General features: G+C 49.7%; 1 protein-coding gene across 1 annotated transcript in view; it reads right to left on the bottom strand.

The window, feature by feature from the left end:
* GRIK4 (glutamate ionotropic receptor kainate type subunit 4) overlaps positions 1–18,789 on the bottom strand; it is a 292,256-nt gene that overhangs the window by 149,173 nt on the left and 124,294 nt on the right. Inside the window, exons 3-4 of the mRNA XM_014785032.2 lie at positions 11,177–11,274; positions 6,732–6,897 (exon numbers count right to left, since the gene is read on the bottom strand). Coding sequence (XP_014640518.2) covers positions 6,732–6,897; positions 11,177–11,274 — 264 coding nt within the window. The remainder of the gene's footprint in view (positions 1–6,731; positions 6,898–11,176; positions 11,275–18,789) is intronic.

Here is an 18,789-nt window from a genome sequence, read left to right as displayed (position 1 = left end):
GTAGGATTATGCACAGCATGGAGATGCCCGGCCATGGCAGCCCAGGGGCCCTTCACCTCTTTAAAATTGGCAGGTGCACCAAGCTCCCAGGGAAAAGATTCCCCCAGATGAACTGGGGACCCTACTCCAATCAATGCCCAGCATGCCCCATCCCGCTGTCCCTTGGGGTGCTCTGCTGCCCTTTAAACGAGGAAGCAGCACCCTCCAGCTCACCCAACACACACTCTGTGTGCTGAGAGGCAGGGCAGGAGAGGGGAGGGGAGAAAGGCAGGGAGTCCTCGGGAGGTCTGCATCCCCACCCAGGATCTCCTTTCCGTCACTCGTTTCCCAGCCTGGACCGCACCTGGCTGCAAAAAGAGCACAAGGTCTGGACGTGAATCCCAGCTCCAGCATGCCAGGTAGTGAGTCAGTGTGGGCAATTCCCCCCACCCCACCACATTTGAGTGTCCTTATCTGTAAAATAAGGGTGATAACCACCTGACAGGGGGAGTAAGAGGATGTCACGTAAGCAGAAGAGTGTCTGTCACCTAGAAGGTGCTTCACAAATCTGGTTTCTATTCTGCCCTCCCCCACCCATGCACATCCTAACCATCCTTCACCCCACCTTCTCCCTGAAACCTCCTCTCCATTCTCCAGCCTCTACCCACTTCTCACTTCTCCCAATTCTTACCCAATTCATAAAATATACCCTTGGTTCTAAACCATACAAAATATCTGATAGCATATACATATGCATTTACGTATATATATCACTATATATAACATATACTAATTACTTCACAGCCTTAGGTAGGGATCCCATTTCAAACTTCTCTGCACATTCCCCGTGTGAGGCAGGGTGCACGGTGCTTGCTGGTGGACTGAACTAGAAACTCTGGAGAGAAGAGCGAGATTCTACACCCTAACAGACCAGGAGAGCAGCAGTGCCGGGGGGGAACGGACACCACGTCACTTGAGGAACAGTTGAAGGAAAGGGGTGCCTGCGTGAGGAAGAATGGGACGGGCTGTCACGAGACAGAATTGCTCTTGGCAGCCTCAAGGACTACACCAGGAAAAAGGAGTGGATGAAAGTCATAGGGAGACGCAGTTAGCTCAACCTAAGGAACAACCTCTGTTCAGGCTGTCTAAAGATGCAGTGGGCTGTGTCATAAGGCAGTGAGTTCCCCATCCCCGGAGGTAGTCAAGGAAAGACTGAAGCCCCTCTTGAGGATTTTTGTAGAGGGAATTAAACCAGTGGATGGAGAGTAGAACTAGAAGAATGTGATGTCTTTCCAGCCCACAGATTCTCTAATTTTATGAATCAGAAGAGGATAGTTTTTTTATTCTAAGCAGTGGAAGGAATTTGCAGAAGAGAAAGTGGGTCTAGTTATATTAAGAATACTAGGAGTTTTTCAGTGCATTTTGGCATTTTCCAATTGTCATTCTTCTCACTTCTATCCGTTTAATGGAACTAAGGGATCTACCAAAGGCAGCTGCCATCAGAGGGGGTAAAAGCTGCTCTCTTCCCTGGCTTCCCCTCCACCTCCACCCCAACCCTCCTCTCCTGTGAGACCCTTGGCCCAGCAGCGGGTCTGCCTGCCAAGTTCAAGGCTGAGAGGGACCAGGGGAACCTATTAGTCTCACTCAGGATGCCACGGGATGGATGGATGAGAGACTCGGCAGGCGGGTTGTTCTGGGAAGGAGGAGGGAGGCTGGCTTCTGGAACAGGAAGGCAGGGGGCCAGGTGGGTGGGAGGAAGATGGAGAGGCTGTGAAAGGCACAGCTGGGGTTGGACAGGGCCGAGGACAAGGATACAAATACCTAAGCAATGGGTCAGCCGGGGACACAGAGGACCCTTGTATCAAAAAGCAAAATTTAAAAAAACACCCGCTTCAGCTGGCCTCCCCCTCCCCCCCGGCTGCTTCCCTTGGCTGCCGGCTCTGGTTCTGCAACACGCGCATGTTCCTGGAGGTGCAGCACCCTCCAGTCCCGTGGGAGGCCGCTGACGGAACAGTGACCTCAGAGGGTCGTGGGGAGGACGTAGTGAGATGGTGAGTCCACCACTGCGCACACGCCCGAACCGGGCAAGTCTTCATTCCCCTTCCCCTCGCCAGGCGCACACGCCTCAGGGGTGTGGTTTTCAGACCTTTTCCACGGAGGGATTCTGACAGAGAGGATGCGAGTCCAGATGTCGCCGGGCCGGGATGGGCACAGCACAAGTTCAAGTGCTTGAACAACGTGTTTCACCCGCGTCTCGGTTTTGTCCAACCCGCGCCTGGGTTTGACCCCAAGAACAGGCAGGGAGGGCTAGACCCCAGGGGCCAGAGGAGAGACAGAGAGCGCACGGGGCAGCAGGCAGAGGCTTCCCGTTCACAGGACTGTCTGCTCCCCTGCTTGGCCACCGAGCTGTCCCCTTCTCTGAGGGCAAGGACGGGAGTGGGAAGACCTGGCTCTGTGCTCCCATCAGTGTGTGTTTCTGCTGGGGCCTTGGCTCCAGGGCCCCGCAGGCAGCCCTGCCCTGAGAAATGCCCTCAGTGTCCCTAAGCTCCTTCACTGGTCGTTGATTTTAGCCAACAAGTGCCCTGGGAGGCAAGTGTTATTATTACGCCTGGGTAGAGATCAAGTCACCAAGGCGGGGGAGATGCAGTGACTGAGATAGTAGAGCTGGAGAGCCCAGGGCAGGCCGAGATCTGAGTGCTGGCCTCCAACTGACCACTCGAGTTGGCATTGGAAGGCCTCAGTGCTCCCACGAAATAGGAAAGATGGTGGGTCCCTCACTTGTGTGTCTTCCACAGTGTTCGGAGAGGCAGGGAGAGGAGGTAACAAGAACTGTGTGACCTTGAATGTGGACTTAATCTCTCTTCTTCGCGCATATAATGAGAATGTTTACAGAGCCCATCTTACACGGTTATCGTGAGGTCTAAATGAGATCATTTAAAACCCGTAGCAGAGTGTCTGGCACATAGTAAGTCCCCAGTAAATGATTAATTTTGTGTTGCTATAAGCAAAAGGCCTCCACAGCACCTCCTAGGGGTGCCACGGGGAAAGCCCACTACTTCCCAGTTACTCTCACACTGGGCCCTGAGTATCGTTCCCTACCCCACCCCCCCAATCCTCCACCCTCTACAGCCACAACCAGGGTTGCAGGATGAAGTAACAATAATCAAATGTGTATTATGTTCCGGGTCCAGATACCTTCCACCCAATTACTCTGAGATGCATTATTATCCCCACTTTACACAGGAGGAAACTACGGCTCAGAGAGGTAGAATGACCTGTTCACTTGGTCTGACTCCAAAGATGGTTCTCTTTTGACTGCACCATCTGCATTTCTCTTCAGCTGCACTTCCTCCCCGGGAGATCAGAGTCTGCTCCTCTCCGACAACCTGGACCGAGTTGAGCCAACACAGGAATGGTATCAGGACAGCCGCAAACTCTGGTCATTCTTCTCCAGCTCCTGACCTGGCCTTGTTCAAAAGGATCCAAGGAAGGAAGGAAAGGAAAACTTGTGCATGCTGAGTGTTCCCTAGGTGTGGACACTGTGGTATGCCCTTTGTGTATGGCATCCTATTTAATCTTTCAACCATCCTGGGAAGGAAGTGCCACCGTCCCCATTTTATAGATGAGACTATAGAGGCTAGCGAGTGCCTAAGTCACTTTCCCAAGATCACACAGGTAGTGAGTAAGCAACAGAAGATGTAGGAGCACAGGACACATGTCACAAGAAGGACATTAAAATACTTAGAAAGAGCAAGCATTAAAAAAAGATGATTTGAGCTATGTAAAAAGATACCAGGAAAACACACAGCACATTACACCTGTGACCACAAGATTGGAAGGCTCAGGGTCCATCTTGAGGGTCTCAAAAGGCAGCTCCATGGCAGGGCTGGTTGATCTCACCAAATGGGCCTCAGGGGCCATAGCAGAGAACCCCAACTCTCCTTGGAAGCCCTCTAACAGCAAACTGCCCCAGGCTCCGTGGGGATGCGTGGACAGCCATGCCTGGGCTCCTCAGATCTCCCCCAGCCTCATTAGAACTAGGCACTTGCAGATGTTCTGATTTTTTTTTTCCCATTGAAGAAGAATAATATAACCTCTAATATAACTCTACTTGGTCCAAAAGCTGCTTATTAAAAATCTACTTTTGGGAAGAAGGAGAGTAAGTGGTATGATTCCCCAGGGAATGATCTCCGTTATGCCTAATTTTGATGGCTGGAAAATAGAATTAGATTCCTGTTCCTAATTTGACTTGCAGTGTCTCTTGGCCCTGCATTAATAAGGAAGATGGACGAGTGTCTCCTCCCCAGCTCTGAGCTGCATTTCCCTTCAATTCCTCATTTCTTCATCCTTTGATTGGATGTTTAATCCTCTTTGCCTTTGAACTTCTCCTGCTCTGCCCCTTCCTTCCCCTGGCTCTGGTGGGAGTCACTCAGCAGCCTCAATGGATGAATTCTCCAAGCAGAGACGACACAGCATGGTTGATGAGTCCTGTCTGGGCTGCAGGCCGGCCTCCCAGGACCTCGTCTGTGCTCAGCCATTGCACCCTGCTCAAGGGCGCAAGGGGACACACCGCTCCTGAGAGATCTCTGCCCTTCAAAGGACATTGTACCTGCCAGGCAGAGCCCGCCCTGAGCCACCACTCTGAGGCTGTGTGTGCAGCCCAGGAGGGTGGGAGGGGCCATGGAGGAGGAACCCCAGCTCAGAGTCAGAGGACCCCAGTTAGGGTCTTGGCATTGCCATGTACCAGCTGTGTGACCTTAAGGGAGTCCCTTCACAGCTCCAAGACTGTTTTCTCAGCTCTAGAACAACTGTGGAGGAGGGAGGTAAAACGGTAAAACAAAGGTGAAAGTGCTTTGCAATCTGCAAGGAAATGTTTGAATGTCAATTCTGATGGAAAGAGTCCTGGGCTAGGAGGCAAAAGTATCTAGCATAGTGCTCAGTAGGCGCTTAACAAACATCTGAGCAACTCAAAGCTCGGTAAGAGCTGAAGCAGAGGAAACAGGGCTCAGTTTAAAAGCAAGAGGGACTCTGGCTAGAGACAAGAAAGAACTTCCTGTCAGATTAGTGAGACATTGCACACAGCACTGAGGAAAACTGCAGGAGAATCTTTGCATGAAGATATACACAGCCTGTCCTCTAACTCTCAACATTCCCGCTGTGTGCGCGGGGTATGCCAGTTCAGTCCTGCCTGAGTGGGCTTGTGGCAGAAATTTCCAGTGGAGAATCCCTGATTCTGCGACACCATTTGGTGGGGCAAGGATGCCACACGCAGAGGGCCACCCGGTGGAAAGCAACGTTTTCCAACTGCGTTCCCTCAAACACTAGCATCCTGTGGGCTTTTAGATCAGCATCTTTTGGGGGCCTCTGGTCAAACCAGTTTGGAAGATGATGAGGTAAATAGTTGTTTGGCCGCAGGACAACTCAGAGTGTCTGCGCTAACGTGTGCTGTTAATCTCCATGAGGGGGAAATAGAATGAAGTGTTATCCAAACATTTCGCTCTTTTTTCCTTTGGCCACAAAACCCTCATCATCTGAAGCAGCGCTGCCCAACAGAACTGCCTGTGACGATGGGAACGTTCTGTACCTGCACTGCCTACATGTGGCCATCGAGCACTTACATGTGGTGAGTGAGACTGAGGAACTGGATTTTAAATTTCATTTAACTTTAAAATGGGACATCCCAACACCTCCAAACCCACTGGGTTGTTGTAATAATTAAATCAGGGATAGCAAAAGCACACACAGTTGGGACTCACTTTGTTTCTTGGGTAGCACAGCACAAGTAATCAATCTGTGTTGAATAAATGAACGAACACATCTGTGGAGGCAGTCAGGCGCAGAGGCCTGGTAACAAAGGTGGTTCTGACCCCGGACAGGGAGGGGGCTCTTGTTTCCCGATGCTGTAGGGATTCTGGGGTGGAGGAAGGACTGAAGCATGCAGAGCAGTTCTGAGAAGCCATAGATAGGAGCCCTGATGGAGATGGCATTCCTCTGCCAGTGCAGCCCACCTCAGACCCGCAGGATGAGACCTGCACGGGTGAGCCGTGCAGGACACAGGTGCCTGTGGCTCGTGCACGAGGCCCCAGTGGCAGCCAGTGTCCAGCACCCGCCTGACCACGTGTGGGTGCACAGCTGCCACCGGGAGCACGCAGATGCACAGATTTGCTGGAAAGTGTTGGCTGAAATTTAGCTAAATCTATAAACACTAAATTTATGTTACAAATTGTCTGAGAGTCAGAGAAAATGCATTTCCAAAACTGCATTTGCAAAAAAAAATGCTTCAGCAGGAATTGACCTTGGACCTTGTTCCATCAGCAAAATCCGTTCTCTAAGGGAAGAAGCTCTTCAACCCATCAAGTACAAATGCATCCAATTTTATATTTTCCCTCTGTCTCTCTCTTTTTGTAGCTCCTTAACAATGAGGCTGAAAATGTGGGAATTGAGTTTGCAGATGTAAAAAAGGCTTGGCCAGCCTCCCTGTAACCCAGTTCATCTCTGTTCCGTCCATGCAGCTGGCAAAGGGTGCTCCTGGACCGCGCACTCTCTCTCTCTCACACACACACACAGACACACACTCACAGACACACACACACAGACAAGGATACATGGGAATGCTCAAACCCTCTGGTTATCATCCCCACGATCTGAAGGATCCCTCCCCATCCTGGCGTATCTCCAGCCAGGGGCAAATCAATCAGGTTGAAATCAACAGAGCAGACTGTCTGGGGCAGAGCCAGCTTGGGGAGACTCACATTCTGCTTTGGCACAGATGAGGCAGGCGGTGGTGCAGTTGAAGAAGTTCAGGATCCCAGCCACAGCCACGCTGATGTCGGTGTTGCTGGGGTGGAGGTTCAGGGTTGTGAATCTCTGGAACTGGAGCTTCATAAACTCCTCTGGGGCCACTTTGAAATGAGGGACCTGGGAGGAGGGGCAAAAATGGGCAGCAGGGAGGATCCAGAAGGAGTGAGAAAGAAAGAAAGAGGGATATGTGAGACAAGGCTGCAGAGGGGGATTCTTTTACGTGAAACCTCGCCACTTTTGGTGGGAGAAGGAGACTGCAGGACTCAGGGCACCTACTCCCCAGGAGGAAGAGGAGATGACGTCCCTGACAACGCTAAAGATAGGAAGACCCGGGCTGGGAAACCTTTCATCCGGAGACCTGCATAATGTACTGTGGATCTTGGAGCTGGGGTCTGTAGCCCTGAAAAGGCAAACGAATAGGTCTTTAGTCTCAAAGGAACTGCCCACTGCTGGGCAGCGAGACAAATGGTTCTTGAAGGCATAATCCTTACAACTATTTTATTTGTAGTTAATAAATCAGAGCAGAGATGGCAGAAGGAGAAAGACAGCGCCCTGGGGACTACGAGAAGAGCCCCACTAGTCCAGCCCAGCCAACAGGTGTATAAACCAGCTCTCAAAAAACTTCCTGGGTGAAAGCCTGGGATAGATTCCTGGGCAGACATGCATACAGAGGAGAAAGCATCACAGGCTGAAGAACCATCTAGAGAGCTCCCAAATGGAGCCAGGTAAATAAACACCTGCTTTGGCTTCATGACCACAGTGTCAGCTTCCCTCTGCATCTATTACTGACATTTCCCGGAGGCAATGCCCCTTCCTTCTGCTTCTCTTCTCCTGGGAAGAGATGTTAACAGGCTGTGATGGCTGCTTTATTGGTGGCTTAGGCTATTGGGTCGGTAATAGGAAGTTAAAACGTAATAAGCTGCCATCCACCTTGATTTTATTCTGTCACCCTCATATCTGGTACCTAGAGCTAGGAGAGCGGAAGGCTGGTTGGTGCCTCTATGAGAGATGGGTCTGAAACCTCAACCCTCATCCTCCCTTAGGACCAGTGCCTTGTGGGAGGGCCAAATTACTGCAAGTATGGGTTTGGATTGATGTTAAAGCAAGTTAGATTGAGGGTAGACAGCAGGAAGAACTTCCTGATGGTTTGTTTGTTGGCTCCTAGAGTGGGTTATTCATAAATCATTGCAGAAGTTTTCTTTGGCTGGGCTGGCCCAGAATCTGGGATGATGTTGGCATGGTGTCTGTAGGATTCTGCTACCTTATCCTTTTAAGCTTCTGGGAGAAGTCAGCCAAAGACCAGAGCTCCTCTGAGATTAGGGTGAGGGGAGAGTAAAGATTTAGCAGAAACTAGGGAGAAAATTCCTGAATTAAATTAGGATTAGCCCTTGAACCATAGAGAGAGGACAACCAATATTTTCCAGCAGAGACTGAAAAGTGCAGAATTGGGGAGAGCCTGGAGAGTTAAGAAAGAATTCTCTGAAGAGTGACCTTAGACGTGTCATAAAGGGTTTTTCTTCCCACTTACATTTTGCATCCCATACAATCTGCCTAAAATGAATAACAAATGCACTTTGAAAGTAAGAAAGAGCACAAAGGGGCAAGATGGAAGCCAAGGCTGGGTAGGGGCAGGGTGGCAGGCTGGCTGGCTTACACATTTGAGCATCTCTGATCAAGGCCCCCCTGTGTGGCCATCCAGCCTACCAGGTCCCATTAGCAGCTAACTCACCATGCCCCCCCACCAATAGAATGTACCCGTAGAGATACCCTTGAATCCATGGATCCTAGAGACACAGCAGGGAAAATACTCGGGAAGGTGAAGGACAAAGGGGTTTTGGAATCTGTAGACTTAGGTTTGCACCCAGATTCTGCTGTGTGATTTGGGGCAAACTGCTTAACCTATGTAAGCTTCATTACAGCGGAGGTAACAGTGGTGCTTCTTGGAGCTCTGGGGTGTCAAAGGAGATCCTGCATGTGAAGGACATAATAGCTCAGGACCTAACATGTGGTAAGTATTGAGGCAACGCCTTTCTCCTTCCCTCCACACTTTCTCCCAAAATCTAGGAGCTCCCCAAAAAGCTCTTGGGGCGTATGTGCAGGAGGTGAGGGGCCTCCCTAGGAAGGGGAGTTGCTGGAAGCCTCCAGCACAGCCTGCCATCTTGAAGGCTCTGATGGGCCTAGGCAGGGATGGCCCAAGCCAATTCCTGAATCTCTCTCTAGGACAAAGATCAATCCATAATTGATTTGCAATTGCAAATGCATCATCATGGAGGTGCCTGAGGGGAGGAGAGGTGAGTGGAATGGAAGGGAGGGCAGCAAGGCAGAAAGCGCCCAGCCACAGGGGCTACGGAGATGTTGCAGCATTTAAAGGAATGAGCTCCTTGGGGAGAACTCCATTTCTTTTCTCTGAAGCTGAAGGGAATCAGTATAAGGCAGTTCAGCCTCATAAAATAGTAAAAGAAATGCATAATCTGAACAGAGAGGAAAGGTTGCTCTGGAAGGAACATGATCAGACAAGGAGAGAGTACCGTCTGGCAGTTCCCTGGGCAGTGCAACCTGTCTGTCTGGTCAACGGCACAGGGACCTGGGGCAGGATGGGGACATGGTTGCGAATCAGGGTCTCTGCCTCAGGCCTGAAATGCCAAACAGGGTTAAGGAATGTGTGAGCTGAGATAAAATACCCACTGAACCCCAAGAGGAGGCCATGCAGGAGTGGGAATTGGGGGCATGACTGTAAGGGACATTGTGATGGGGAGGAACGTGTGATGGGGAGGAGGGAGAGAGCAGAAAAGAGACAATGTGGAGCGGAAGTCTTGGCAACCTCACTTGGTGAAGATCAGAGGGATTGCTGAAATAACAACCTGCCACACATTTGAGCTATTACTTGGAGCATGGCAAGAAAGATTTAAATTAAACATCGGTGGAACTTCCTGGGGCCAAGGCCTGTGAGATGCTAGAAGAGACTGCAGCAGGACAGAAGCTCCTTTTTTGGCCTGGGCTGGTGCAAGAGTCATCTTTCAGGACATCTAGCGGGTAGGGGATGGGGAGTTGTCAACACAGACCCGGCCCATGGTCAGAAGGCTCGGGAGGCTCAGCCTACAGAGCAGTGGCCTGGCACTGGGGAGCACGACCAACCACAAGACTGGGGCTAGGACTGCATGGCACTCCAATGTGCAGGTACCAATTCTGAGAGTGGGCTCATAAACCAGGGAAGATAAATATTCTGCCCAAAGCCTGAGGGACTCACCAAGCCCTCTGATCATAAGAGAAGTAGGGGCATCAAGGGAGTAGGTTTTGGGGGACCCAGGGCAGGCAGAGGCCTATCTGCTGCTCCGCTGCCTCTGCAGGAGCAGCTCACTGAGGAGTTGCCCTGTCCTATTTCTAAGATCCTCCCAAGACTAAAGCTTCTGGAAGGCTGAGCCTCCAGGCCCCTAGGACAGGCACAAGATTGATCCTTCCTTCCTCTGTCTTCTGCCCTGCTCCCTCCCTAGCTCCTGACTTTGTGCCCCTCACCAGCAAGCTCCATCTGTTCCCAAAGCACCTGGCTAGAAGGCCCTTGGGAGCAGAGAGAGGCTAAGGGGTCACTTTGCCACCGTCTCCAGGGACATATCTGAAGGGGAAGGACTGATTGATTCCAGGAAGGACTAGGAAAGATTCCAGCAATACACAGAATGTCTGAAGTTTCAAGTTTGTTTCCTCCAGGGGAAAAGGAGGGAGAGAGTTGATGGAACAGGGAGGAAGCTATTACTCGGAAACTCATCCTGACCATCTTTACCTCCCCTGGAACTAGAACTAGAGGAAACGGACTCAACACTCCGAAACTAGAGCGATCCCAGTTAGAGTGACACCTGAGGAGGAATGTACTGATTGGAGAAGTGAACACTGGAAATGGTGAATGAGGAAGAAAGCAAAATAAAATCTCTCTTCTAGAGAACTTATAAAATAGAGTTTTCAAACTTAATTTTAGTAATAAAATGTAGCAATGCCTTGCCCCCAAGGCATTCTTCCCCAGAATCCCAAAATCTAAACAGATAACCAGGGAGCTGCTCATGTGGAGCTCAGACCTGCCCTCTGGGCCTCCCCCAGACCACTCCCCTTCCCTGCCTCTCCCTCTACCCACCTCCAGCAAGGGGACCCCTGCAGCACCCTAAGACTCGGAGGAGCTCAGCTTGAAAATCCTGCTGTGAAATCTGTCCTCTAAGTCCCCTCCATCCAAACAACGTAGACAAAAGTAAGTGTCCAACCAAGGACCACTCCTTTGATTTGTAGTGATGTCCTTGTTAGTGACACCAACCAGGTCGTGAGGGGCTCCTCCAGCCCTTAAGAATCTATGACATCTTTGGCCCGGAGCACGCTGCCAGCCCGCAGACAGTCCCCCAACCCGCCCAGCACTCACCTCTTTCTCCCCACAGATGTTGCTGATGATGGAGCTGGAGGCCGGGCTGGAGGACGGTCCCAGGACGGCGACCACCCCCTTGGGGAGAATCTGACACACTGCAGCCAGCACGGGGGCAGAGGTGGGAGCAGAAGAGGAAACAAGGCACTCATCAAGGGGCCATGGGCCGACCACTTGCCTGGGCCTCCAATCTTCACCCGCTGCCCCCTCACCTTCCGCCCACCCCCGCCCCCACCCTTCCAAACCCCCTACCTCTCCTCTCTTGGACTACTAGGCTCCAGGACAGTTTTATAGGACTTTATGGACAGTATTAAATGAGGAAATGATCCAGGTTATGACAACATACGGCCACAGCCAACAGGGTATATAAATTGTCTGGGCTGTCACCGAAGGACAGAGGCTAATGGCAGAAACCTGCAGATTCCATCCCCTGCTTGGCCTGCAGTGTGGGTGTTGGGAGCCGGGGCACAGCTGCTGCAGGGGTGAGGGCCCGGCTCACAGAATGGCCACCTGGTGTGCAATCTATTGACCCCCTCAAATATAAAGAAAGAGAGTCTGGGGAGGAAGAAAGGCAGACAAGCAGAGGGACGAAGGGTAGTGAGGATGGTGCAGGCAGAGAACAAAGCAGACTCAGCTAAAGTCAAAGGGAGCAGGAGAGAGAGAAGAGAGCGAGTGAGAGGCAGAGAGGGGACCCATCTCTCAAGGCCACCCTCCATGCACCTGGGCCGGCCCGGAGCCTGGCATGCCTGCCTCTCTGAGTGGGTCAGCCGCTTGCCTGACCAGCCAGCACGCTCTGACCTTGTGCCTCCTACGGGGAAGGCGCCCTTCCCTCCTCCCCTCTGGACACTCACTCTCCTGTCAAGGAGCACCTCGAACGCCTTCTCCTTACACCTGCCTGGGCTCCTTTAGGTGAATTAATCCTCACCAGGGCTCCTGAGACCCGTGGTTTGTCCCTCTGTTCTAAGACCCTTGTAAATGTGTCCGTTTCAGTTTGTTGTTTAGATGTCTTTCTCCTCTCACTAGATTTCAAACCCCTTAGGGCAGGAGCGGAGCCATATTTATGTCTAAATCCCCACTTGTCACTTCCTCAGCGTCCAGTACAATGTTTCCTAGGTGCCCAGTTCCTATTCGTTGAATGAATGAGTGGATGGATGGGACATGTGGTCAGAACAGGAGAGGATCTAAGATTTTAAAATGCCAGAGACTGAGATAGAAAGGACAGGGAAGAAAGAAGGAAACAGATAGAGAGAGAACACGAGATCATTCTCAGGATGCACACTGTGGTATCAGAACCTTGAGCCATCCCTCGGAATACGCACCACGATTCCCCATCACTACAAGACATCCTTCTCTGCAAAACTCAAAGCTTGATTGTGGACACATTGTCCTCCTACTCACATCAAGAGTCAGGCAGAGCCATTTTCCAGGTCAGTAAACTGAGGTTAAGGGATCAGTCCAAGGATCCTCATTGAGTCAGCTGCAAAGCCACACCTGCAACCTGGATGCTCTTTCTTCTAGGGTAGAGCCCTAACCATTGGCCTACACAGTCAAGTGATAGCCCTAATGGGGCACAGGTGGTGGGGTAGAGCACCAGGGTTCAAATCCCAGTGTTGCAATTGACCACACAAATGAGAGATCTGTGAGGTCTTCTCTCAGCCTGCGGGTCGGGCAGGGATCCTGCAACATGGCAGATCTCAGATGCCTGAGAGGAGGTGGGCATTGTGTGCCCGAGGGGACTCATCAGTTCTAAGTGTCAGAACCATCCCCAGTGACAGAGTAGCCAGGACCAGGCTTTCTCTTTGAAGAATGTTCTTCAAAGTTCAAGCTATTTCCATATGAGCTATCTCACGTGATCTCAGCCAACTTAACTCTTATGCCTGCTGGGTGCTCTAAGTTCACAAGAGCACAAGGCCGTCAAGTTCCTACAACAGCCTCGGAGAGATAGCCTCGGAGAGATAGCCTCGGAGAGATCTTAGTTCCCGATTTCACCAATAAGGAAACAGCATCCAGGGGATGTTAAGCAACCCCCCTAAAGTCACACACCTAACAAAGGTCAGAGCCAGCACTGGAATTCAAGTCTGTTGACCCATCCAGGGTCCACTCTACTCTCTCACAGCCACCTATTTTGTCCACCCTACTCCTTGCAGCCACTTCACCCCTCTCTTCTCAACCCCCCACAGTTGAGGTCCTCACTCCATCTCGTTCTACTAACTCTGCTTTCCCAAGATCACCACTGACCTATTATCAGCTCCCATCCTACTCTTTTTGCAGCATTTGATGCTGCTGATTGCATTTCTTAAATTTCCTAATGCCTTCCAATCCTGATTCTCATCCACTTCTCTGATCAGTCTTTCCCACTTTCTTTGCTGGCTCCTCTTCTTCCTCCTAACCGCTAAATTCCGATTTTATCCATGCCTCACTTCCCCTGGGCAATCTCACCCTTGCCTCTGGCCTCCACTCTCATCTTTACCCAGGTGACCCTACACTATGACCTATGTCTTGACTTACAAAATCAAGTTCCAACCACCTGCTGGATGCTGCCACAGGGACTTCCCTCTGGCATCACGCACTCAACATGTCCACAGCAGAGAGGCAGAAAGCATGGTCAGTAAGAACTTGGACTTTGATGTAAGACTCTGGGTTTGAGTCTTGGCTCTGTCACTTACTAGCTGTGAGACCTTGAGCAAGTTACCAAACCTCTCTGGGCCTGCTGTCTCATCTACTGGGTTACTAAGAGCACCTCTCTCAGAGGGTTGTTGTGAGAATTAAAGTGACTTAATACATACAAAGTGCTTAGAATGGTACTGATATACTACATGACTCTTATTATTATGCCCATGACATCATATTTGCCATATACTTTTCATACATAATCTGATTTGATCTTCACACTTCTAGGAAGATTCATTATTATCTCTACTTTACTGATGGGGATTAGAGAATTTAACTTATTCAAGATCACAGAGGTAATATATGGTAGAGCTGAGCTTAAACGTGGAGCAGGACCAGCACCAAAGCCCAAGGTCTTAACCACTCCACCCCCTTAGCACCTTAAGCTGCAACCACAGTCGCCCTTGACTCTTCCTTGCCTTCCCTCACTGAATCTGTCCACTCACTATACCGTTCAGGGGCCAGGTTCTGACCGTTTGACCTGCTCATCTCCGCCGTCCCCTCCTTCCCACTCCTGCCGTCCCTGTTCCAGGGCAGCCTCTTTTACCACCTGCCTCCTAAGGGGTTTCTCTGTCTCCAGGATTCTTCACTTCCACTCCGTTCTCCAAACTGTGAGGCAAATTATAATCCTAAAACCTAGGTCTGTGTGGTCCCGCGGGGCAGAAAGCTTGCCTTATTAATCTCTGCGTCCTCTATACCCAGCACAGGGCCTGACTCGGAGTTACGTGCTCCATAAATAGCTGTTGAACCACATTGAAGTCCGCTCAACACTTCCCATGGAAAATTGGAAATAAACTAAATGTCCAATCATAAGGGAATAGTTATCTAAAGTATGGGTCATATACCCAAATGGAATATTATTTAGGCATTTAAAATGCTTATGAACAGTTTATAATAGTATTAAAAATATTTATGTAATAATATTAAGATAAAGAAGCAGGATATAAAGTTATATGAATATCTATATGAAGGCTACAACTAAGCAAATACAGAAAATAGTTATGCACTCAGGAATGACTGGAAGATGTGAGAAAAGCCCACGTTTACTGAATGCTAATTATGGCCCATTCTAAGCACTTTATGTGAATTGACATTTAATTCTCAAAAGAACCTAATAAGATGGGTACTATTACTGTCACCTTCATTTTACAGATGATAAAACAGGACAGCAAAGTTAGAGAGCAGGGTCAGGATTCAAACCCTCAACTCCTAACTCCAGAGTCAGTGCCTTAACCACTGTACCACACAGCCCCCCTTAGTTCACAGTGACTAACTGGGATATTAATAGAGATTGCCTTGGCCAATGGGACACTGAATAATTTTCTTCCCTTTTTTTCTTTACTTTCTATAATGAGCATGTACTCCCTTTATAACATATCATTATAAAAAATAAAATGTCATTACAAAAAATTTCTTCTGATGAGCAAGTAAAATCCAAATGGGTCTGACCTCAAGATTCTAGCTTTCCAGCCCTTTCTCCCATCGTGCCTCCTCCCCCTTCATGCTAGCTCACCTAGAACATTCTCCATATTTTCCTACCTGAGCCTGTTCTCTCTGACTAGACCAAGGCCTCTTAACCTGCTGCCTGAGGTCAGTGGGTAGAAGTCAGTGGTCTGTGAACATTTTGGGGGAAAAAAAATGACATAATTATTTTCTCTGACCTCTAACTGAAATTTAGCATGCCCTTCAATTGTGAATGTAAGCAATAAACCACAGTGTATTGACAGTACTGTGACTGTGTCAACAACAGACATCACCATGTTTTCACATCACATCACAGTGCTGCAGATATCTTAAAATGTCACTTATAATCATTGCTACTTCGGAATTACGCTCCTAGTTAGACCTGATGCTAGCCTTGGCTAGTTAATACATTAGTAAAGAAGCAAATATATTAATATATCACTATTAAAATACTTTAACTGCATTTCCATATAATTGGTTTCCTGGTCATCATATCTATTTTACTTTATTCGTTTAAAAGCACTTCTCTACAGCAACTAGAAGGATGTGCAACTATGACAAACAACTATCTACTGGGGCTTTGGGGAAAAAAAAGGAGGAGGATTGGCAATAGATGTTAGCTCAGAGCCAGTCTTCCTCAGCAAAAAGAGGAGGATTAGCATGGATGTTAGCTCAGGGCTGATCTTCCTCACAAAAAAAAAAAAATTTTAAAGCACTTCTCTGAGGTGTCCATTAGCACCCCCAGACTACCACGGTCTAGGCCCTCTCTTGCCCTTCTGCCTGGCAAACTCCTACTGATCCTCCAGCACCCAGCTCAGATCTTGCCCCTGGACAAAAAGGCACCTCTCCTTCCCTATATTCACGTCACACTGTGGCTCTGAGTCAGCTCCGTGCTGGAGCTGCCTAAGAAACAGGTCAGCTTCCCTGTTCTCTGAATTCCTGGCCAGCTTCTGCCCTAAGCTGGCTCATTAATGTTGGGTCTCAATGGAGAGAAGTTTCTCCAAAAATTAAATTCTTATAGAAGGCCATAATTCCTTATTTCCAATTATAAAATCCAAAAGGGTCTGAAACTGGACGGTTTTCAGCAAACTCATTTGGTGGCAAAATCTGATCTAAATCGATGTGAAGCTATTTATAATATGTGAATATTTGAATATGAACATGCATTTATTTGAGTACAGCATTCGGCCCAAGCCCCACCTGAGATGCTACTTAATATAGAGCATATGCACCACATGACCTTTCCAGCATCTGGAAATTTCTGGATTCTAAACACGTCTGGCCTCAAGTGTTTGTGGACCTGTGCCTGCTGTTCTGAGTGTCCAACTCCCATCTCTCTCACTGGATTGGAAAGTCGTTGTGGGCAGGAATCACAGCTATTCAGTCCTGGCAAAAAGGGATTGCTCAATGGATGTTTGCTCAGCTGAACTGAAATGATCCAAAATGAATCCAATGATGTTGAATTATCATCTTCCCAGCAGCCATGGCTTGGGAATTTCCTGGGATCTAGGAATTGCTCTTTCATTCCCTATGAAGGATGCCCTGCTCAATAGAAATGGAAATCATCATTTATAAATGGCTTCAGCTCTGAAACTTCCTGGATTCTGATTCTGCAGGCCCTGGCCGTCTCTGTGAGGGCCCCTAAGCAGTTTGTGTAAGGGATGGGAGGCGAGGGAAGTACACTTTACCTCTGCCTCCCGGGGAGCAGGGAAGAGAGGGAACAGGGAGACTTGAGTGACATTGCCATGGCAACGAAGTTTCCCAGCCAGTGGAAGAGTTGGAAGGCAACCGTCAGAGCAGCTGCTAGAATAACAGACCACGATGGGGTGTTGTAAGAAGGAGGAACTTCTTCCCCTCAAGATGCCAGCTCCAGCCTTGATTTGAAGTCCCCTTAGAAACCTGGGCTGGACAGCTGGTGCTCATGGGACCTTACTCCTTCCCTGAGTCTTCCCAGGGAAGGGAAGGACCTGGCTGTGATGCAGATGGTCCACAGGGATTAGTCATAGGCACCATTGATTGCAGGCCCCCTAGGGAAGGGGCAGCTCCAGGAGGGGGATGAGGTAGCCAAGCCAGGGCCTCCTCACTGACAGTGAGGCGCTCGATGAGTCACTCAGCGCTCTCTGAGCCAGTGTGGTAAACAACCCCGGCCATCGGGAGCTGACGGTGACGTGGGCGGAGGGGGCTGGGAGAACTCCGAGTCCTTCATGTAAAAACAGTTCACGGTGCTGGAGCGCAGGTGGAGCGGGAGGGCAAGGTCCCTCTTTATGCTTGGTTATGCTGCACACTGAGACACAGTGAAGCCCTGATCGTCCCAGACCAGAGCAGACAATTACCTCAGTCGATGCCAAAGAACCATCCCCTCCCTGTGCCAAAGCTGCAGGAGCATGTTCCACTCTCAGCTCTCTTGGTCTCCGAGCTGAGAAGGGAGCGTGCGAGGGTGGAAGTGCCAGGTCTCTGCACCGGCAAACCCCACAATGGGGACCTCCCTGGTCAGAGTGCCCAGGGTATCAGAGAACTCAAAACTGCCATTGGCTCCTCTCATCAATGGCATATCATTCAAAGCCACCAGCCTGGACCCAAAACACCGTGCAAGCAGCAACACCATTTCCAGGGGTCTTTCCACGTGCAGGCACCGGGCTGGCAGCCAGGCTACCACCCTGAATCCTTACAATCACCTTGTGAGAGAGAAGTTACTATACTAATTCTACCACTAATAATAATAATAGGTGAAATGTATTAAGAGTTCACCCTATACCAGGCATTGCTCTAATTCTTATAAGTGCATCATCTCATTTAACCCTCACAACAACGTCAGGAAGTGAGAACTCTTATTCCCATTTTACAGATGAGGAATCTGAGGCCCAAGAGATGAGCCCACAGTGCCGGTAGAGCTAGGATTAGGATCCTGGTGTGTCCGACTCCAGAACCTGAGTTCTGACCACTAGTCTACACTGCTCTCCCATCCTGGCCCTCTCACCACTGCCCCCACAGAAACTCTGTTGTAGCCACGCCCATCTGTCATTGTGCCCCAAGGTACTGCATTTTTTCCTGCCTTGAGCCTTTGCTCATGCTATTATGTCTTCTGCATGGATGCCCTCTTTCCTTCCCTTCATCTATCGAACATTCCAAGGTCCGGCCAGAGGCCTTACCTGAGCACCTGGCTACACTATGACTGACTTCTGACCTCCCTCTGCCCTTGTCTGAGTCACTCACTGGCAAGCCCATAGCAGAGCTACTGAGACTTATGTCATTTTTCGATTGTGTGGTCGGTCTTACCTGCCTCCTGGTAAAGACCGTGAGCCTCAGTTTCTCCATCTGTAAAATGAGGGGGTTGGCCCAGATTATTTCTAAGCACTGTAATTCAATGCACTTCTGAGTCCGTATTATGCATACGTGATGTGGGTAGCTCAGAGAAGGGAAGCAAGGAACGTCTGTTGAATGACTCATCACCATTCGTAGGCCTTTCTCTTCTGGCTTCT

The sequence above is a fragment of the Ceratotherium simum genome, chromosome 7 (genome assembly GCF_057802395.1).
Source record: "Ceratotherium simum simum isolate JZ-2026a chromosome 7, ASM5780239v1, whole genome shotgun sequence".
Lineage (NCBI taxonomy): Eukaryota > Metazoa > Chordata > Mammalia > Perissodactyla > Rhinocerotidae > Ceratotherium > Ceratotherium simum.
Note: the sequence above shows the minus strand (reverse complement) of the source record. Positions and strands in the feature narration are given on the sequence as shown.